A 23,774-nucleotide genomic window follows, 5' to 3' on the forward strand; every position below is an offset into this window, starting at 1 on the left:
CATGGTAAACTATATTTGTTACGCTTACGTTACCATCAAGTATCATTTCCTCTTCTCTGCTCTTCGGGTCAGGGTTGCTTCTCCACTTCTGACATTTGTGGCCATTAGTCCAGTTTTCTGCTTTTACAGAACATTTGAGATTCATTAGATCTAAGAACCCTGTAATCTGAATTTACTGATGGGGCTCAAGCCTCACTTTAGATCTGAAGTGAGGTCGAGGTTCGGATTCAGATTTCTCTCTCTCTGTGTGTGTGTGTGTGTGTGTGTCTGGATTCTGCTGCTGAGTCGTTTAATGTTGGGTTGGCTATTAATTTCAATCTAAGAAATAAGTGACGTGGTGCCTTCTGAACTAGGTGCCCTCTGCGGCCTAATTTGGTTAGCTTGGAAGGATGATAGGATCAAAATTTACCTTGCTCGGTAGTATTTGCCTAGGCTGGACAGTTGACAGGGTGGACGTATCTACGAGAATAAAATGCATCACAGACGAACTAAAGTCCTTGTGTGCTAAGGTCTCCACCATTCTTGGCCTAGAGTTGTCCGGCTCGGTCATTACAGAGCTGCGGTTACTGGGTTCTTTGGTTTGGTACATTAGCTGTAATATCCATAGACTAACCATGTAATATCCAAGTTGAGTGCACGATCTGTAGAAAGAGCATCACCATGGAAAACTTAGTTCGTTAATTGTTCCTGAGCTAGTTCGTTGACTGTTCCTGAGACGAAGGCTGAGTCTTGTTAAATAAACAGTGAAATCTGCCACAGCTATGTTCATAATCAAATCTTCGCACCACTAATTCAGCTGCAAGCCTGCAACTGAGAGATCATTATCTGTTATGCTATTGTTGTACAATACACACACACACACGGTGTTTCCATATGTGAGAATTTTTTAGTGAAGAGTAATCTTGATGCACGGGCCGCCCTGAAGAAGAAGATATTCTCTACACGTCGCCTGCCTGCGCATCGCCACCCCCGTCGACTAGCTCCACCGCATCGCCGCGCAGATGGCCACGCGCGCCCCGCTGCCCTTGCCCCTCGCCGGCGGTAAGGAGCCCGACCTCTTGATGGTGAGCTACTAGGAACAATTTCTCGTGACCATGGGTGGGGTAAACAGAGAAGGCAGAGTAGTAAGTGCACAGTTTTACAATGGCAAGTAGACGATTCTATACTTGCCATTGATGTATGTGCTAACAGCAGGGGGTTTGTACTGTATTTTGACTAATATATGCATTTTTCGTAAGTACATTATATCATTTTTTTTGGGGGTAATTAGTGCAACCTACCATGGTTATTGTTTGAAGTTGAGAAATTTGTTACTATATACTAAATAATTTAAAAATAATTTGACAAAACAACAGATATACAGGGTGCTCAACACGTTCTATAACTGTAGAAAGATGTATCAGTCAATATGAAATTCAGGACATGATTTCAGCTTGTAGCAGTAGTCTCATTATAGCAGAATTTATTTATTTGTGAAAGCACGTTATTTAACCAGGACCTGCACTTGTGCCATGCATATTCATATTGTCTCTATTGTCTTGTATGACTATCTCATTTTAACTAGCTTAGCCAAGAAAGCACGGTACTAGCTGAAATCTGTTTATCATTCTATAAAGAATTGTCCTTTACTCCTTTACTCATGTTAATTATCTTGAATGGTGTGGTACCATGTCTATGCGCGCACAACTTCCTCTCACAAAAAAACTAAGTGTCCGTCTCTCTCACTTTTTCTTGTATTTATTTTAGAGTACATAAATGTTTGATCCACGTAAAATAAATACTTGTACAGGCGCACAACTTCCTCTCACAAAAAAACTAAGTAATTGTCTGTAGCACGTTTGTTTGCTTTCTTGTTTCAGAAATCTCATATTTGTTTGCTTGGCCGGAAAATTGTTTGCTTTCTACTTTGAGAAATCTCATGTTTGTTTTCTAGGCCAGAAAATAGGCAGCTCCTAGCCTCGTTAGCCCCATACACTTACTGATTGTTCGATCTATAACGAATGGCCAAAGCAATTGCTGCTCCTATTGCACTTTCAGTTATGTGATGTGTGTTTGTTACTTATCACTTGTAGGCTAACTTGATTATACTTTCATTTAACACACTTTTCTGTTGGTCGGGCCACTTATGATTCCATTGAATGTTGAATTGTATTTGAAGCTTTTCATACTTGAACCTCGACTTTTATCATGCTTCACTCCCTGCTGGCTTACCATTTCTTCGAAACAAATAGGAACTTGACATTGTGATTGTGAAGGCCACCAACCACATTGAGCGTCCATCGAAGGAGAAGTACATAAGAGGTAATGGTTTATCCCGTCTCTTAATTGAACCACTAGTGTTTCATCACTATTGCACTATTTGCTTGATGTGAAGTGTCCATTAAAAATGCATTCTTTGCATTCTTTCTTCTCAACACAAAATATGTGTAGATACAATTGACTTAGTGGTTATATTTTGTTGCAGTAGAACGGATAAATCATTTGTGATACGAAGGATATTTTTAACATCATCTTCAGGATGAACACAAATCTTTTTATTTCTAATATTTTTTATATTTATTTCTTTTTGATTGATTCATGTGCAGTGTAATGTTCTTGTAGGATGAAAAGTTGTTGCATCTCAAGCATGTCTCATAGGAGAGAAGAATGAAGTCCATTGTAGTGTTGGGATAGTAGCAGATGTGCCATTGTTCTATTGTGTAATTTTGTTCGCTCTTGCTATATTCCTGTGTAAGGAAATGTATTGATGAGATGAGTTATTGTGTTATGTAAACCTGGGAGATGTATTATGTGATGTTATATGATGGATGATTTTAATTCGACTTGGAGTTTTCTTAATTTGAATATGAAATAGTGCTGCATTTAATATTGGACAAATAATTGGTTGAAAAGGCCCAATAAATAGAAATGAAACCAAGTTCTTGAAAAAAAAGTTGCTGAATTCAAAAATGAAAAAAAGGCCAAAACTAAAACTGGACCAAATGTATTTAGGCACTAAAAGGCCAGGGCCCCAAAAAAATTCGAAAAAGAAAAACTAAAAGTGGATGTAAATAGGCCAAGGCCCAAAAAAGCCCAATAAGAAAAGCCCAAAAAAATAAAACGAGCCCATGTGATCAATTGAAATGGGTTGGGCTGATTTCAGCCATGACATTTTGATTTCGTCGTAATTTTGCCACGTAGGACTACCACGTAGGACTGGGTTTGATTGTCAGTGATGATTTAGGATCGTCGTAAAGGTTACGACAATCCAGGAATCGTCGTAAAGTTACGACGATTTTGATCAAAACGTCGTGGCTGTTCATTTCTGACGCTCCGTTTCCGACGCTTGGTTTTTCGTCGTGCGATCGTCGTAAATGAAAAACCGTGATGATGTAGCGACGAAAAAATAGCGTCGTGTACTAGCATATTCCTTGTAGTGTGGGAGGATCAATCAAGTCACAAGTACCTGCACAAACACAAAGAGCTTGCACCCAGCTCTATGAAGGGGTTGTCAATCCCTTATAGATTGTTTGCAAAGTGAGAACTGAAAGCAAAAATTAAACAAAGCAAAGTAAAAGTGAAAGTGGAGACGATAGTTGTGAATAGACTCGGGGGGCTGTAGTGTTCACTAGTGGCTTCTCTCATGAAAGCAAGTAGACGGTGTGTGAACGAATTACTGTCGAGCAATTGATAGAACCGCGCAAAGTCGTGACGTTATCTATGGCAATGATTATATCAATAGGCATCACGTCCAAAACAAGTAGACCGATACTTTCTGCATCTACTACTATTACTCCAGACGTCGATCGCTATCCAGCAGGCATCTAGTGTATTAAGTTCAAAGGAACAGAGTAACGCCTTAAGCAAGATGGCATGATGTAGATGGACAATCTCAAATCTATGATGAAAGCCCATCTTGTTACCCTTGATGGCAACAACACGATGCGTGCCTTGCTGCCCCTTCTGTCACTGGGAAAGGTCACCACACGGTATGAACCCAAAACCAAGCACTTCTCCCATTGCAAGAATCATAGATCTAGTTGGCCAAACAAAACCCAAGACTCGGATAGACTTACAAGGATATCAAATCATGCATATAAGAAATCAGCAAATACTCAAATATAATTCATAGATAATCTGATCACAAATTCACAATTCATCGGATCTCGACAAACACACCACCAAAGAGGATTACATCGGATAGATCTCCATGAAGATCATGGAGAACTTTGTATTGAAGATCCAAGAGAGAGAACAAGCCATCTAGCTACTAACTACGGACCTGTGGGTCTGAAGTGGACTACTCACGAGTCATTGGAGAGGTGATGATGTTGATGTAGAAGCCCTCCAACTCCAAAGTCCCCTCCGGCAAGGCACCAGGAAGGGTCTCCAGATGAGATCTCGCGGAAACGGAAGCTTGCGGCAGCTAGAAAAGTGTTTTCGTGGATGCCCTGATTTTTTCTGCGATTTTAGGGAATTTATAGGACAAAGAGCTAGGGCAGGGGAGTGCCACGGAGGCCACAAGCCTGGTTGCTGTGGGCCCCCCTCGCCGCGGCAACAGGGCTTGTGGGCTCCCTGTGGGCCCACTGCCTTGTCCCTCAAGTCCCCCGATCTTCTTCTGTTCTGGAAAAAAATTATTTCGGGGATTTTATTCCGTTTGGACTCTGTTCCAAAATCAGATCTGAAAAGAGTCAAAAACACAGAAAAAACAGAAACTGGCACTTGGCACTGAATTAATAAGTTAGTCCCAAAAAAGATATAAAAGGTATATAAAACATCCAAAGTTGACAAGATAACAGCATGAAACCATCAAAAATTATAGATACGTTTGAGACGTATCAAGCATCCCCAAGCTTAACTCCTACTCGTCCTCGAGTAGGGAAGTGATAAAGAATGAATTTTTGATGCTTTCATGATACCTAGCATAGATATCCTTTGTAACTCCTCTTATGTGACGTGGATGTTCAGATCCATTAGATTCAAAACAATAGTTTGCTATTGATGTGGAGACAATAATACTTCAAGCAAACTAGCAAGGTAATCATGAACTTTCAAAATAACTAGGCCAAAAGTAAGTTATCCCTACAAAATCATATAGTCTGGCCATGCTCTACCATCCTTGCACAACGAATTTAAATCATGCACAACCTCGGTATTGGCCAAGTAATTGTTTTCACACCTTTACTTTCTCAAACTTTTTCGACTCTCACGCAATACATGAGCGTGAGCCATGGTTTTAGCACTATAAGTGGAATGGAGGTGGTGGAGGTTGCAAGGCAAACAAGGAGAAGATGGTCACATTGACTAGGCATATCAACGAGCTATGGAGATGCTCATCAATAGATATCAACGTGAATGAGTAGGGATTGCCATACGAATGATGCACTAGAGCTAAGAGTATGTGAAAGCTCTTAAAGAAAACTAGTGGGTGTGCATCCAACTTGCTTGCTCACGAAGACCTAAGGCAATTTTGAGGAAGCCTATCATTGGAATATACAAGCCAAGTTATATAATGAAAATTTCCCACTAGCCATATGGTGGTGACAAAATGAGAGACTATCAATCATGAAGATCATGGTGCTTAATATGCACAAGTGTGGAAAGGTAGTAGCATTGTCCCTTCTCTCTGTTTCTCTCATTTTTTTGGTGGGCTCTTTGGGCTCTTTTATTTATTTATTTATTTTGGTGGGCATCTTTGGCCTCTTTTATTTCCTCACATGGGACAATGCTCCATCAATGATGATCATCACACTTACAACTCAAAACTTAGAGCAATGATGACTCTCTATGGAATGCCTTCGGTAGTGTACCATGACAATGATCTAGCATGGCATATACATCAATGGAAACATCATGATAGCTATCTTATGATCATGCAATGGCAATGTATAAGTGGTGGCACATGTCATGGTGGTTGTTGCATGGCAATATATCTTATAATGGCTTTGAAAAAGCCATAGTAGGTAGGTATGGTGGCTGTTTTGAGGGAGGCTAATGGTGGGTTTTGTGCACCGACGAAAGTTGCACGACACTAAAGAAGATAGTGATGGTGGTAGGTGAAAGTGCATCTAAACCATGGACTCAACATTTGTCATGAAGAACTCATATACTTGTTGCAAAAGTTTTAGTAGTAATCGAACCAAAGCATTCAACGCATACTCCTAGGGGAAGGGTTGGTAGGTATAAACCATCGCGCGATCCCGACCGCCACACAAAGGATGACAATCAATAGACTAATCATGCTCAGACTTCATCACATAGCGATTCACCATACGTGCATGCTACGGGAATCACTAACTTCAACACAAGTATTTCTAGATCCACAACACCTTACTAGTATAACTTCAATATTACCACAACCACAACTCAAAACTAATTGAGATGAATCAAACTTCTCTAACTATTCAATGCACATGAAGGTGGAAGTTTTCATATCCCTTTGGATAACTACCCCTTTTGAGACTACTCTCATAGCATAGATCAACTACCCAGCCACGCGCTTCCGTGCTCTAAAAGATATAAGTGAAGCACATAGAGCAAAATCAACTAGCTCAAAAGATATAAGTGAAACACATGTGAGTTGAATTGTCTAACCAAAGGATATAAGTGAAGCTCGACAAAATCACGGTGAGTGCATGTCTATATCTCTAGGTGTGGAGCAAGGAATATTGTGACACAACAAAAATAGAAGACTCCTACGATACAAGACACTCCAAGCAAAACACATAACATGTGGTGAATAAAAATATAGCCCCAAGTAATGTTACCGATGGATTGAAGACGAAAGAGAGGATGCCTTCCCGGGGCATCCCCAAGCTTAGGCTTTTACGGCATCCTTGAATCAACTTGGTGTGCCTTGGGCATCCCCAAGCTTGAGCTCTTGACACTCTTTATCTTTTTGTCCATAAGAACTTCACCCAAAACTTGAAAACTTCACAACACGAAACTTAAACAGAAACTCGTGATAACATTAGTATAAGAAAGCAAACCACCACTTCCTTAGGTACTGTAGCAAACTTAAATTCTACTTATGTTGATGTTGTGTTACTGTATTTTCAACCTTCCATGGCTAATACCCCCCGATACTATCCATAGTTTCATCAAAATAAGCAACCAACTCAACAAAAACAGAATATGTTAATAGCAGACCAGTCTGTAGCAATCTGTATACTTCGTATACTTCTGGTAGTTCAAAAATTCTGAAAAATTACGACAGTCTTAAGAATTTGCATAGCAATCAGTAGAAAAAAGAATCAACTCAAAAGATCTTACAGGAAAAAAATATTTTCGTGAGCAGAAAGTTTGTGTCTTTTCAAGCATGACCAAACGATCATCCCCAAGACTAATCATAACGGTTTTGCTCGGCACAAACGCAAAAGAAACACCAAAAAACACAATCATAACAGAATTATGAAAGTGTGGAAAACACAAAACAGAAAGAAAAAGGATAGATTCGTTGGGTTGCCACCCAACAAGCGCTATTGTTTAACGCCCTTAGCTAGGCATAAGGTGATGGAATCACGTATAGTCATCTTTAGTGCTCAAACCATAAGTAGCCCTCATCATATATTCATAAGGCAATCTTATTTTCTTTCTAGGAAAATTCTCCATACCCTTCTTTAGAGGAAATTGAAATCTAATATTCCCTTCCTTTATATCGATGATAGCACCAATAGTCCTTAGGAAAGGTCTACCAAGAATAATGGGACATGAAGGATTGCAATATATGTCAAGTACAATGAAATCCACGGGTACATAGTTCTTATTTGCAACAATAAGAACATCATCGATCCTTCCCATGGGTTTCTTGATAGTAGAATCCGCAAGATGCAAATTAAGAGAACACTCTTCAATCTCATGAAAACCAAGAATATCACATAAAGACTTTGTAATCGCGGAAACACTAGCACCCAAATCACACAAAGCATTGCATTCATAGTTTTTGATCTTGATTTTGATAGTAGGTTCCCACTCATCATGAAGTTTTCTAGGTATAGAGACTTCTAATTCGAGTTTCTCTTCAAGAGATTTCATCATAGCATCTACGATATGTGCGGTAAAGGCTTTGCTTTGGCTATAAGCATGTGGAGAGTTTGCAATGGATTGCATCAAGGAAATGCATTCAAACAAGGAGCAACTATCATAATTGAATTCCTTGAAATCCAAAGTGGGAGTTTCATTACTACCCAAGATTTTGATTTCTTCTACTCCACTCTCCACACCTTTATCATCAAGATAGGTGGGCTCCGAATCATTGGGGCATTTTTCAACCAAAGTGGATTCATATCCAGCCCCTTCATCAATAGGTTTGACACGCAAAAACAAAGATTCAAGAGGAGTCACACCAAGCACTTTAAGATCTTCGTGATTTGCATCACTAGAACGCACCCTTTTAAACCATTCATGCCTAGCGCGAATTTGGGCGGTTCTTTCTTTGCTCTCATTCATGGAGACACGCATAGCTTTTAAAGTTTCATCCAAGTTAACCTTGGGAGGAGCACATCTAACTTTCAAAGCATCAATATAACAAGACATCCTATCAACGCTCTTAGCCAAATCGTCTATTTTGAGTAGTTTTTCCTCTATGGACGCATTGAAAATCTTTTGAGAGTCGATGAACTCTTTCATATTACTCTCTAAATCCGAGGGTAATTTGTTATTATTTCCATAAGTGTTGTTGTAGGAATTGCAATAATTATTAGAGGAGTTACTAGGAAAAGGCCTAGGAACATAGTTTCCTCGAAAAGCATTGTTGTTGCCAAAATTGTTCCTACCAACAAAATTAATGTCCAAACTAGCGTTGCTACTCTCAATCAAGGAGGATAGTGGCATCTCATTAGGATCTAAAGGAGAATTTCTACTAGCAACCAAATTCATCAACTCGTCCATCTTAGCACTAAGCAAGTTAATTTTTTCTATAGCGTGTACCTTTTTGCTAGCAGGTGACCTTTCAGTGTGCCACTGAGAGTAGTTGGTCATGATATTGTCTAGGAGTTATGTAGCGTCTCCTAATGTGATTTCCATGAACGTTCCACCTGAGGCGGAGTCCAAGATATTGCGAGAAGCAAAGTTCAAACCAGCGTAAAAGATTTGTATAATCATCCACAAACTCAAGCCATGAGCAGGACAATTTCTAATCATTAACTTCATCTTTTCCCAAGATTGTGCAACGTGTTCATGATCAAGTTGCTTGAAATTCATGATATCGTTACGTAGAGAGATAATCTTAGCCGGCGGAAAATACTTGGATATGTAATTATCTTTGCACTTATCCCAAGAATCGATACTATTTTTAGGCAAAGAAGAAAACCAAGTTTTTGTGCGATCTCTTAACGAGAAAGGAAAAGGCTTCAACTTAATCACGTCATTATCCACATCTCTTTTATTTTGCATATCGCAAAGTTCAATGAAGGTATTGAGATGGGATGCGACATCTTCACTAGGAAGGCCAGAGAACTGCTCTTTCATAACAAGATTCAGCAAGGCAGCATTGATTTCATAAGATTCCACACTAGTGGCGGGAGCAATCGGAGTACTAATAAAATCATTATTATTGGTACTCGAGAAGTCGCAAAGTTTGGTGTTTTCAGCCATGATGACTTCAACAAACCAACAAGAACACAAGCAAGCAAGAAGACTGGCAAAGGAAAATGGCAAAAGGCAAAAGAAAACGGCAAAGGAGAAAGGCAAAAGGGCAAATGAAAACGCCAAGGGAGAAAGGCAAATGAAAACGGCAAATGTGAAGTGGGGGAGAGGAAAACGAGAGGCTACTGGCAAAAAAGGTAAATGCAAGAGAAGAGTTTGTGACACCTACTTGGATAGATCTTGACTTGATCTCTCCTCCCCGACAACGGCGCCAGAAATCGGCGTGTTGACGGGAGATTATTCTTGTCTTGATACTCCTCGGCAAGCGATCCTCCCTCGCAACGGCGCCAGAAATCCTTCTGCTACTGCAACAACAGACCTTCCCGAGCAACGGCGCCAGGAATCCTGCTGCTAAGGGCTACGCCTATAGGGACTTCCTTGGCAAATATGCAAAGGATTTCCCCGTGGCCTTGGAGCCTTGCGTTGGTGTTCCCTTGAAGAGGAAAGGGTGATGTAACACAGCGGCGGTAAGTATTTCCCTCAGTTTGAGAACCTAGGTATCGATCCAGTGGGAGGATCGCGTCAAGTCACAAGTACCTGCACAAACACAAAGAGCGTGCACCAAACGCTATGAAGGGGTTGTCAATCCCTTATAGATTGTTTCCAAAGTGAGAACTGAAAGCAAAAAGTAAACAAAGCAAAGTAAAAGTGAAATTGGAGATGATAGTTGTGAATAGACCCGGGGGCCGTAGTGTTCACTAGTGGCTTCTCTCATGAAAGCAAGTACACGGTGGGTGAACGAATTATTGTCGAGCAATTGATAGAACCGCGCAAAGTCGTGACGTGATCTATGGCAATGATTATATCTATAGGCATCACGTCCAAAACAAGTAGACCGATACTTTCTGCATCTACTACTATTACTCCACACATCGACCGCTATCCAGCATGCATCTAGTGTATTAAGTTCAAAGGAACAGAGTAATGCCTTAAGCAAGATGACATGATGTAGATGGACAATCTCATATCTAGGATGAAAGCCCATCTTCTTACCCTTGATGGCAACAACACGACATGTGCCTTGATGCCCCTTCTGTCACTGCGAAAGGTCACCGCACGGCATGAACCCAAAACCAAGCACTTCTCCCATTGCTATAATCATAGATCTAGTTGGCCAAAAAAAACCCAAGACTCGGAGAGACTTACAAGGATATCAAATCATGCATATAAGAAATCAGCAAAGACTCAAATATAATTCATATATAATTTGATCACAAATCCACAATTCATCGGATCTCGACAAACGCACCGCCAAAGAGGATTACATCGGATAGATCTCCATGAAGATCATGGAGAACTTTGTATTGAAGATCCAAGAGAGAGAAGAAGCCATCTAGCTACTAACTAAGGACTCGTAGGTCTGAAGTGGACTACTCACGAGTCATTGGAGAGGCGATGATGTTGATGTAGAAGCCCTCCAACTCCAAAGTCCCCTCCGGCAGGGCACCGGGAAGGGTCTCTAGATGAGATGTCGCGGAAACGGAAGCTTGCGGCGGCGGAAAAGTGTTTTCGTGGATGCCCTGATTTTTGCTGCGATTTTAGGGAATTTATAGGCCAAAGAGCTAGGGCAGGGGAGCGCCAGGGAGGCCACAAGCCTGGTTGCCGCGGGCCCCCCTGGCCACGGCAACAGGGCTTGTGGGCTCCCTGTGGGCCCACTGCCTTGGCCATCAAGTCCCCTGATATTCTTTTGTTCTGGAAAAATTTATTTCGGGGATTTTATTCCGTTTAGACTCCGTTCCAAAATCAGATCTGAAAAGAGTCAAAAACACAGAAAAAACAGGAACTGGCACTTGGCACTAAATTAATAAGTTAGTACCAAAAAAGATAAAAAAAGGTATATAAAACATCCAAAGTTGACAAGATAACAACATGAAACCATCAAAAATTATAGATACGTTTGAGACGTATCAGGCATCCCTTCTCTCGTGTAGCAAGCACCTAGCCCTCGTCCGCCACATCCTGTGCCTGATGCCGTCCCACATCCTCATGGCCATGGCCCTCTGCCCTCCGATTATGCATCAAATCAACACAATCATCGTGAGTTTCTTTGGCATCGGCACGGCGACATCCGTGCTGGCTATGGCCCGGTCAATTGGCAAAGTGTGTGTCGTCCGCTCGAGCTCGTTGGGCTTAGAGTGCACGATCTGCAGTGCTCGAGCATCACAATGCGCGTGCGATGGCTTTGGTTGCCGCACACTGACCCTTCAAGACCGTGGGCACATCTCCACCTACCTAGCGATCCCGAGTCCTCTGCCATCTTCTGGGCTTCCAGGTCCTGGGTTTTTGGCGACGACCACACTCACTTGTTCTAGTCCGACCCTTGGATCGATGGACAATCCGTTAGCAATATTGCTCCGCCGTAGATTCCTTTGATCCTACGGCGTCTTCGCAAGCTTTATCCGGTCAGCGAGGGTCTGACGGACATGTCCTAGATTCAGGATATTTGTGGCGCCTTGGGCCCGGCTGCATTTTTGGAGTACCTCGACCTGTGGAGACTTCTTTGGGGTTTCCAGCTCTCCACTACTCCGGACTCTATCACCTGGTGCTAGATCAGCTCTGAATCTACTCTATGAGCTCCTGCTATTGAGCATTATTTTGCGGTTCCATCTCCGCTCCCTTCTGGTGCATCACCTCGAAGACTAGGGCCCCCCTCCAGATCAAGTTTTTCATCTGGCTCGCCGACCTCGACCGTTGTTGGACCTCTACTCACCTTGCACGATATGATCTACCGCACACCGATCGGTGTTGTCTATGCGACCAGGCAGTCGAGAATATGCAACATATTCTCGTCGGCTTCCCCTTCTCCCGCCAAGTCTGGCATGATCTTCTAGCCTGGTGTCGTTCCACTATCGCTGCCCCCACCGGCCACGAGCAGTTTCTGCCATGGTGCACTTCCATCAAGTCCACCTCGCCCACCAGGATACGCAAGGAGATCGCTTCGCTCACCATCCTCACCGTGTGGTCCATCTGGTTCAACCCCCAACAGTTGCATTTTCGATGGTGAGCATCCATCCGTCCAGCGCCTAGTCACGAACATTCAAAAGGAGCCCAAGACTTGGGCTCGTGCGGGTGTCCGAGGACTAAACACTCTAGTCTTGTAATTTTCTTCTAGTTTCTTCACGATTGAGTACCCCTTACCTGCTGCTCCGACGTGCCTGGCTCTATTTCTGCGCTGCCTCGCCGACCTCCCCAACACTCCTTTTCTTCCTATCAATTAAATGATATGCAATCTTTGTGTATTCGTGATTTTTTAGCAAAACGAAGCAAATCATTTCCACCATTTGCCTTCACGTTAGAGAAACTCCAACACGCCAACCAATTTCATCCGCATGCGTCCATTTGGGTCGCGACGGACACAAAAGTCGGCCCAATGCACTGACCCAAACGGACGCGCGTCCGCTTTTCGTTCGCTCGCGACCCATTCTAGGAGCAAATTTGAGCGTCATTTGCATCGCGCGGGACACACACCGGACACGCGCCTCACCCGTGTTCTCCTTCCCTAGCCTGTTAGTCGGTGTCACAGTCTCCCCTTCTTATCTCCCCCCCACCCGCTGCCCACAAGCACACAAACCCTAGGCCGACAACCCCATTTTCTCCCGGCAACCCTTGCTCTCCAGTAGAAAATCCACCGACGGGGTGCCTCCTTCGTCCCGGTGCGGGAAGCTTATTGGTGGATCTGCGGTGGCGGTGGGATTTGGCAAAAATTTGCGCATCCTACCAGCGGGATTTGCCGAATCAGGCCACCAGACGGACTTCACTTGCCATGGACTGTCCGGGTGCCAGTCCACCAGGTATGGGCAATCCCTCGGTGCCACATGTAGGCGCTCACTTCACCTCTAGCCGCTCGGGTCTGACCCATCGTCGGTTCGTCGGCAAGGCCGTGGTCGGCCGTCGCCCTCGCTCGGCGTAGGCCCAAAAGCTTGCCGACTCATCTATGTCGTTCTTACAGTGCGATGACTGCTCGTTGCAGGTCGTCTGACGCGTTTCTTGGACGCTGGAACATCCTGGTTAGGCGTTTGTGAAATGCAAAAACGATGGGGTACGATTTTCGTTCTGCCATTTGCTTTGTGCTTGATGCAATTTTGGTAGCTTATTATTTTCTCAATATTGTGTGTAGGATGGATGCAGTTTTTGGTATTGGAAAAAAGAATACATCAATCTATTGATCTCACAAAATTTGCTAGATGTTTGTGCACTTATATCTAGAATTGAAGGCATAGATGAGACTAAAGAAGAGACTAAAGGGGATGCAATGCCTAATTATTTAGCATCGAAGAAGAAAGATGTTGTGATCAAGAATCCAGAGATCAACAATGAAGACATAGAGAAAATCTTAGTCTTAGTCCAACTAGTAGGAGCAGTTAACAAAGTTGGACATCTCTTAAAATGTCTAATTGTGGTTCTTGTTTTGTTTAGTTTTCGTAGTAAAAATGTATGTTGCACTTGATATAAAAATAATGTTCAAATTCGATCTATAATGGATTCTGGCCGCCCAAGCGGACGAAAAATGGGTTGGTGCGTTGGGCGCACGGTCGACCCAAATCTTAAACTGGGCGGACGCCAAGCGGGCAACCCACCCAAACAGACAAAAGGCACACAAAAGTGTCGTCTGTTTGCGTCGACTGATAGGTCTCCGTCGTATCTATAATTTTTGATTGTTTCATGCTAATATTCTACAACTTTCATATACTTTTGGCAACTTTTTATACTATTTTTGGGACTAATATATTGATCCAGTGCCGAGTGTCAGTTCCTGTTTTTTGCATGTTTTTTGTTTCGCAGAATATCCATACCAAACGAAGTCCAAACGCAATAAAAAAACCTACGGGGATTTTTTTTTTGGAATATTTATGATTTTTGAGAAGAAGAATCAACGTGAAACGATGCCCGAGGGGGTCACGAGCCGAGGAGGCACCCCCCCTAGGGCGCGCCTGGCAGGCTTGTGACCAATCCCTAAGGCGGTTAGGGCCCTTCTTTCGCCGCAAGAAAGAAAATATCCGGAAGAAAATCGTGTTAAAATTTCAGCCCAATCGAAGTTACGGATCTCCGGGAATTGAAGAAACGGTGAAAGGCAAAATCTGAGAGCGCAGAAACAGAAGAACACATAGAGAGAGATCCAATCTCGGAGGGGCTCTCGCCCCTCCACCGCCATGGAGACCATGGACCAGAGGGGAAACCCTTCTCCCATCTAGGGAGGAGGTCGAGGAAGAAGAAGAAGAAGAAGGGGGACTCTCTCCCCCTCTCTCCCAGCGGCGCGGGAACGCCGCCCGGGACATCATCATGTGACGGCGATCTACACTAACACCTCCGTCATCTTCACCAACACCTCCATCACCTTCCCCCATCTATATTCAGTGGTCCACTCTCCCGCAACCCGTTGTACCCTCTACTTGAACATGGTGCTTTATGCTTCATATTATTATCCAATGATGTGTTGCCATCCTATGATGTCTGAGTAGATTTTCGTTGTCCTGTCGGTGATTGATGAATTGCTATGATTGGTTTAATTTGCTTGTGGTTATGTTGTTGTCATTTGGTGCCCATCATATGAGCGCGCGCGTGGATCACACCATAGGGTTAGTAGTATGTTTATAGGACTATGTATTAGAGGGCAAGGGTGATAGAAGCTTCAGCCTAGCATAGAAATTGATGCATACGGGATTGAAAGGGGACCAATATATCTTATTACTATGGTTGGGTTTTACCTTAATGAACGTTAGTAGTTGCAGATGCTTGCTAATAGTTCCAATCATAAGTGCATAGAATTCCAAGTAAGGGATGACATGCTAGCAGTGGCCTCTCCCACATAAAACTTGCTATCGGTCTAGTAACATAGTCAATTGCTTAGGGACAATTCCGCAACTCCTACTACCACTTTTCCACACTCGTTAGACTAACGTAATTGTTTCTTTATCTAACCAGCCCCTAGTTTTTATTTACGTGTTCTTTCTTTTCTTGCAAACCTATCCTCTCACACCTAAAAAGTACTTCTAGTTTCATACTTGTTCTAGGTAAAGCGAACGTAAAGTGTGCGTAGAGTTGTATCGGTGGTCGATAGAACTTGAGGGAATATTTGTCCTACCTTTAGCTACTCATTGAGTTCGACACTCTTACTTATCGAGAAAGGCTACAATTGATCCCCTATACCTGTGGGTTATCATCGACGCGTTGGAATTGCTCTTACATGTTGAAGCTAACTCCAACACATGACCCCATCAGGTCTTCCAACGCGCGGCGGCAAACAGACGACGGTCCATTTTTGTCCGCTTTCGACCCATTCCCGGCCTAAGTTTGAGCCGAGTTTGCGGCCGAACGACGGCGCCCGGACGAGAAGGATGCACACCCTTGTCCTCCCCTCACCCGCCCGTTGGTGGCACACACGGCTACTTTCCCTCTGTTTCCTACAAAACCCTCCCGCGCCCCGCCCTCCACTCTCCCGCGCCCTGCTCTCCCCCCTCCATCCATCCACCATGACTGACAATGCCAATCCCGGCGACTCACCACCGGCCGCTCGCTCTGTTGCGAAGAAAAAGAAGCCGGTGAAGAAGCCTCGGTAGGAGCTGACATCGGAGGAGGCCGCCAAAATGGCTGCCGAATCGGCCAAGAGGAGGAATCGACGAACTGTCACGATGGAGAAGAAGGCTGACGCCGAGTACGCTACCGAGTGTTCCCTACGACGTGCGTTGCAGCATGAGGCCAACCTCGACGACAAGGAGTCCATCGTCTCCAAGGCGCACACCCTCCTCATGTTGAGTATGAGCCGCCCCACGTCGGCCAATCTCTCCCATGATGCCATGGTCGCGGGCAGCACATGCTCCTTGGCCCATTGTCCGCCGTAGCACTGTTCCTCGAGCACGTCTGTCACAAAAGAGACATCAGATGTTCGTGCTCTGCCACTGCACGGCCATGGACAGACAAGATTCTCTACGTCACCGGACTGCATGGTGGTGTATCCGACGATGCCCCCGAGCGCCATTGACCTCAAAATCACGCAGGGGTATAGTGGCGTTGGCCATTGTGAAGACGACGCGCAAAGGAAGCATGACCGGTCGTTCGTGCCAGCTCACATGGCTGGAGCCCGCAAGCTGTTCGACAATATGCCACCGCCGACGCAGACAACAACGGGCGAGGACCCCGACTATGCCTCGTTCATGCAGAACGTCATATTTGAGGGCCGTGGTGAGGCGTTCCACGTCCACGACCAAGAGCAAGATTGTGATTCCGACGAGACCCAAAGCCAGGACAACCGTGGTACCTATGATGACACTCAGTTTGCCGGCCATGATGATGGTGATGAGGACGACCATGGAAAATCGTGGCATGAAGATGATGACTTGTATTGCAAAGATGAAGAAGAAGAGGTCGACATTTCTGTGGAGCCATTGTTGTTCGTCGACGAGCTCACCCAAAAGACCAAAGCACAAAATAGGAGGAAAAGCATTCGCACGGGATCATACACCCAAGCTGAGGACACTTTGATTTGCGAGTTCGAAGGAAACTGGCCAAGAACCAATCAAAGGCGTCGAGCAAAAAGGGTTCATCTTTTGGACAAGAGTTCACAAGAACTTTCGTGAGCAAAGAAAGTTTGCCCCCTACCAATTCGCAAGCACCTGCGACATCAATTCAATCCATAAAAGATGGGGATTCATCCAACAAGAATGCAACAAATATTGTGTTGCGCTTGAGAGTGTCACAACCCGTCCCGTGAGCGGCCTAGGCCTTGGTGACTTGGTATGAACCTCTCGCTTTTTCAGCATGCGTCCATTAATGTTGGCATGTCATTGAGGTTTCATGCATTGTATGTCCTTTAGTGTTACAATTGTGGCCGCATGTTTGATTGTGTAGGCATTCCTATCTTTGGAGCCCTTCAAGGCCCGGCACAAAGACATGTCGTTCACTCTAACGCATTGTTGGGTGCTCATCAACGATTGCCCCAAGTTCAAAGACCAATACAATGCTCTTAAGAAGAAGAGAGGACAGAAGGCGGCCGTGGCTGACGATGGATACGTGCTCAAGAGGCCGAGGGGCAGGAGAAACTCCAAGGCTGGACGAGAAGTGTGCTGCATCTTCTATAGCGTTGCAAGGAACTTTGGAGACCATGATGAGACAGAAGGAAATGCGGGAGGTGAGAAAGAGCAAAAGAAAGGAGGGGCAAATGAAGATATATCTTGATCTTCAAACAAAGAAGCTTGACATGGAGGAGGTCATGAAGAGGAGGAAGCGTGACATCGAAGAGGCCGCTCAACGCAAGAAGCTAGAGATCGAGGCCATCATTGCCGAGACAACAGCCAAGGAGGTGGCACTACTGTTGATGTGCGTCGACAAGAACAACATGTCACTTGAGAGGAAGCTTGGTTCACGAACCGCCAGAAGGAGATGTTCACCCGCGACGGCCTGAACTAGGTGAGATCTCGGTCGCGATGGCCGCGATGACGGTTCTTTTTGAAGGCTTGCTGGTGTGCCGTCAATGGCTTTGTTGTCGGCATGGAAAACTTGTCCATTTTAAAGGCTGACTAATGTGCAGGCCGCTGGCTTTATTGCCGACGTCAAACTCGAGGTGATCAATTTGTAGGCCGCTGATTTTATTGCCGGCCGGCATGATCTAGCTTGAATGCGGTCGTTTGCATGGTCTAGCTACGGGTTTTTTTCGCATGCGTAAATGAGATGCGACCGAAATGGTACCGCCCGTTGGGCTCTTGACTGCCACATTCATAAATTTGGACGGATACAATTTTATTGTCATCCTTAAACGAACGAAAAACGGACGCGTTGGAGTTGGTGTGATGGCGCATGATGGTTGCACCTGATCGTAGAACCTGCATGCTCTTATCATGTCTGCCAAAGTGGTCGTCATGACGCTTCCAGCTCGCATCTCTTTTGGGCCCAATTATTCTCGCGGTTTCGCGTACTAGTCCATGACTTCACACTGCAAAGTCGAGCCATGTAGCGATCTTTTGGAGGGAATAGGAAAAGAAAAGTGCAATGCCCTGAAGTCCTGAACAACTCAAAGTTGGTACGGAGACATGGCTGGCTGTGCATGTGCAGGCTACTGATGCTGCGGTTGATAGGATAACATCAGATCCCTGGAAAGAAAATCCTGGACTACAATGCTTGAACTGTAATTTCTTTAACCGAATCCTTGTCTTCCCATTCATTCCCAGCGGATCCTTTTTATCCCTTTTCATTGAACGAACCAAGTTCACCTATACGAGAGTGAGGAATAGAAATCCTACAATCAACTTCCCTATTCCAGTTCCAGTTAGGTTTCCTCGGAATTTCTACTCCAATCCGAACTCGTGGAGACCATCTTGCTCATCGTTGCCGGACAACATTTGTTACATTTGCTGCCATGCGTTATGTCAGTGCGTCACAACCCTCGACCGGGACATGCAGTCAACTGTTGACCGGTGGATCGTCCCCCGTTGGCCAGCCGCCCGCCCGTGAACACCTTCTGCCTGCCGTCTCCTTCTTGTTCGGTGTCACGTACAGCAACAAACAATGATAAGCTTGCTGTCAAAGTCTCAAAGAACAAAGAAACAAACAAACAATGATGAGAGGTGAGTTAGTACCATTAAAGGTTGGTGAAGACGGCCGGGTAATCGACATCCACCTATACCCACCTTTGTTCCTTTGGTAGAGGAGCATAAATCTCGTTGTTCATAACTAATACTCTCTTCGTCCAAATATAATTGTCATAAAAAAAAATCTAATATAGTATTTTACTTTTATACAACTTATTTTATTCATTCATACGATAAGTAATTCTGGATGAAAGGAGTACTAAGAAGAGTGCTCGACGACGAAGAATTGTCAAATTTATTCCGGCTAAGCTGTATACTACTTCCTCCGTACAATTATGGTGAAGAGAAAAATGAAAGAAAATAATATTTATTTGCTAATTAATATCATTGCATGTAATGCACTGATCATTGTATGTCATTCTAGATATCTTAAATCATTAAAAACATATGCAAACCAACCTGTGGTTGGATGATTATATGGACAATGGTATCTTCAGCCCATCAGGTTTTAAGTCCCGGTATTTGCATTATTTTTGAATCTATTTCAGGATTTTTCGACGATAAGCTTTTAGGGATAGGGTATGCGTATGTGCGTTTATATAGATGAGTATATGCGTGTGTATATGAACGCTTGCGTTTATACTCTATTCAAAAAAGTCATGAAAATCATACACGCATCACGATTTTTGTTAATTGATTTCTTTATTCACATAAAAAAACAAAACAAGATGAAAATCAGTACGCCGTATATAAGTATTTTAAAATTATTTGATTTTTTTTAAATAACTTATGGGTGTGGACGAAGGAAGTACTAGTAGTAGTATTCCTTCATTCCTCCGGTCAAAGCACAATCTCGTTCTTCACAACCAATGAGAGGGTTTGATGCCGAAGAGTGCTTAAGTTTGTTCCGTCAAGCAATACACGAGCACCAGTAGTAGCACTGCAGTCCAAAGTGCCAAAGAAAAACCACCAAGTTACAAAAGAAAAACCACCATCTTATGAGCTAAACTCAACATTTTATCCGAAATTCCGAGTCAGCATGGCGCTAAATTTCGAGCTCACAGCATACGAAGTCTATCTTGTAAAAACTCATCCTATCTCATAGAAAAGGGTAGTTGTCAAGAACTTCCAACTTGCCACATCACCTGCAGGCTGCAAGAAACAGCAAAAATCAGCATTGCTATCACCCCGATCACAGCCTCTCAGAAAGATTACGGGAAAAGCGACCTCGGGCGGGAGATAAGGTAAGGAGGCCAGCGCCTTCCTGTCTGCTTCTCCGCAAGGAGACACCGGTGTGAACGTGCCTGTGCAACCGCAAGAACCCTTTTTTCCCCTTTCTCCCTGTGACTTTTGCCTTTCTTACATCTACACCGGCGGCGGCAGAATCTAATCTCCCAGAGCAGGAAAACCGATAGAAATAAGCACGCGGCTTGGGCAGGTGCACCGTGCACGGCGTCCAGTTGAACCGAACCTCCCCGCACGGTCCTCCTGGTTCGCCATTAATGGCCGTGCATTTACTCGTACTGTCCCTCCTCGTCTTGGCCTCTTCTAGCTCAGGCTCCACCACCGCGCTCGCCACGAACGCCACTGCCGATGGCTCGCTGGATGGTCTGGATGCGGGGAGCGTCACCCGGTTCAGCTTCTCCAACTTCCATCCCGACTACCGTGGCAAAAACCTGACGGTGGTCGGCGATGCCGACATAACCAAGGGCGCGCTCCAGATCACGCCGGACACTCTCAACGAGCCCGCCCACTTCCTCACCAATAAGTCCGGCCGCGTCCTCTACTCCGCACCAGTCAGGCTCTGGCGCCGCGATAAGGGCGGCAAGGGCAAGGGCAATGCCGGCGCCGGCGGCAAGTTGAAGGTCGCGTCCTTCCGCACCGTCTTCACCGTCAACGTCTTCCGCGTGTCGGGCGCGGAGCCGGCGGAGGGGTTCGCGTTCCTTATCGCGCCGTCCGCGGGCGAGCCGCCCGCCGCGAGCTACGGCGGCTTCCTCGGCCTCACCAACGCGACGACCGACGGCAACGCCACGAACCAGGTCGTCGCCATCGAGCTCGACACCGAGAAGCAGCCATACGACCCTGACGACAACCACATCGGCCTCAACGTGAACAGCGTCGTCTCCGTCGCCAACGCCTCGCTCACGCCCCGCGGCATCGAGATCTCGCCGGCCAAGACCGCCAAGTACAACGTCTGGATCGACTACGACGGCGACGCCCGCCGCATCACGGTGTACATGGCCGACGTCGACGCCGCCAAGCCCGCGTCTCCGGTGCTCGCCGCGCCGCTGGACCTCGGGGCCACCGTGGCCGAGAAGTCCTACTTCGGGTTCGCCGCGTCCACGGGCCGCAAGTACCAGCTCAACTGCGTCCTGGCGTGGAACATGACGGTGGAGAAGCTGGACGAGCCCGGCAAAACCAAGGGCCTGATCCTGGGACTCGCCGTCGGGTTGCCCGTGGCGGCGCTCGCGCTGGGCGCCGCCGCCGCATTGGGGTACTACATGTGCGTGGTGAAGCGGCGGAAGGTGCGGCGCGACAAGGGCAGCGCCATCACCGGGAACATGATCCGGAGCCTCGCCGGCGGGCCGCGTGAGTTCGAGTACCGGGAGCTGCGGAAGGCGACCAACAACTTCGACGAGAGGATGAAGCTGGGGCAGGGCGGGTACGGGGTGGTGTACCGCGGCACGGTGACCGACGACCACAGCAACCCGACCGCCGCGGGGACCACGGTGGAGGTGGCGGTCAAGAAGTTCTCGCGGGCGAGCACGCAGGGGCAGAACGACTTCCTCGCCGAGCTCAGCATCATCAACCGCCTCCGCCACAAGCACCTCGTCCGCCTCGTCGGTAAGCCCTGCCACCCCACCCTCCGGCCGCCGCCGCCGCCGAGCAACTTGTTCATTTCTTTATTCGCTTGTGGTTTTTCCGACACGTGATTCTTGCACATGGGCTGTCGCCATTAACAAAGGCCAATTTGAACCCAATTTGCTCGGTTTCCTAAGGTTGATGCATGTGCACACTTGCGCAACAAATGCTTTGACCCTTCACTTTAGTTGAACTTTACAGCTTGAATGCGTTCGTGCCGTCAAACTTAATAGACCAACCAAGCTTTCCCAGTCTGTATTCTGCTTAATTAACAATGTCACCTTGTCCCTTTTTTAAATAAAAGAACATCTTGATCAATTATCACACAGGATGGTTTCATAGATACACCTCATTGCAAGCAACGCCCATCATGATCTATCTATTCGGTTCATATAAAAAGAAAAAAAAATCTATCTATTCCTTGGGTAAGGCCACATTTCTGACATTTTATGTTCATACTCTGTACATGTACAAAGTTTGGAGTATGCTGTAATCCAAACTTTGTGCATGTACGTACATGTTAGATTAGACATAAGCCCACATTTTTCTTACAAGAATATGATGATCTAAACATTTTGTCCAAGATTCTTACTGTTGTAGAACAAAAAAATTAGCGAGTGCGAGATGCAGAGTACTCCTGTAATTAACATGGCTGGATGGAGGGTGCAGGGTGGAGCCACGACAACGGCGAGCTGCTGCTGGTGTACGAGTATATGTCGAACGGCAGCCTGGACCAGCACCTGTTCAGCTCGGCGCCGGGGTCTCGGCCAGGGCAGCAGCTCGGGTGGGAGCTCCGGTACAGCATCGTGCAGGGCGTGGCGTCAGCGCTGCACTACCTGCACGACCAGTTCGACCAGCGCGTGGTGCACCGCGACCTTAAGGCCTCCAACATCATGCTCGACGCCGCCTTCACCGCGCGCCTCGGCGACTTCGGCCTGGCCCGCGCCATCGAGACGGACAAGACCTCCTACATGGAGGAGGCCGGCGGCGGCGTGCACGGCACCGTCGGCTACATAGCCCCGGAGTGCTTCCACACCGAGAAGGCCACACGCGAGTCCGACGTCTACGCCTTCGGCGCCGTCATCCTCGAGGTGGTCTGCGGCCGCCGCCCGCGCTGCGACATCGACGGCTTCCACTTCCTCGTCGACTGGGTGTGGCGCCTCCACCGCGATGGCCGCGCGCTCGAGGCCGTCGACCCCGGCCTCGACGGCGCCTTCGACGAGGACGACGCCGAGCGCCTGCTCATGCTGGGCCTGGCATGCAGCCACCCAACGCCCGCCGAGCGGCCCAAGGCGCAGGCCATCTCGCAGATCCTGCTGCGCTCCATGCCCACGCCCGCGGTGCCGCCGTTCAAGCCATCGTTCGTGTGGCCGGCCACGGACGGAGGGTTCGACACCATGTCGACGACGGCAGGGTCGACGTCGAGCACGGTCGTCACATCCACGTCCACGTGGAGCGGCAACTTCGCGAGGGGCAGCGAGAACCTCGCGCCGGCGCCGGAGCAGGACACCTCCGGTTCACTGGTTTGACACGTCGGTTTCCAATTGCCGCCGTCACCGTGCATTCTAGTGATTGTTTAAACCGCAATCTCCTACTCTTTTCTTCTTTTTTTTGGCTTTCTTGAAATTCTTCATCTGTAATTATCTTTCTAACGAGAATTGTTCTTGCATTTCTCGTACTCTTTGTGTACTCTTCGATGGAGGTGTTTTGGTTGGTGCAATTTTGTGAAGGCAAAGTTGCAAGTCTGCTGAGTTCTGTTTTCTTTTA

At 46.2% G+C, this 23,774-nt stretch overlaps 1 protein-coding gene across 1 annotated transcript; it reads left to right on the top strand.

Annotated features, from left to right (window-relative positions):
- The first annotated feature begins 20,074 nt into the window (after window positions 1-20,074).
- Window positions 20,075-23,774, top strand: LOC123412260 (probable L-type lectin-domain containing receptor kinase S.5). The gene is made up of 2 exons (XM_045105208.1): window positions 20,075-21,989; window positions 22,677-23,774. The coding sequence occupies exons 1-2, from the start codon at window positions 20,648-20,650 to the stop codon at window positions 23,534-23,536; spliced, it is 2,202 nt and encodes a 733-aa protein (XP_044961143.1). The 5' UTR covers window positions 20,075-20,647; the 3' UTR covers window positions 23,537-23,774.

This window comes from Hordeum vulgare, chromosome 7H (assembly GCF_904849725.1).
Source record: "Hordeum vulgare subsp. vulgare chromosome 7H, MorexV3_pseudomolecules_assembly, whole genome shotgun sequence".
NCBI classification, from domain to species: Eukaryota; Viridiplantae; Streptophyta; class Magnoliopsida; order Poales; family Poaceae; genus Hordeum; species Hordeum vulgare.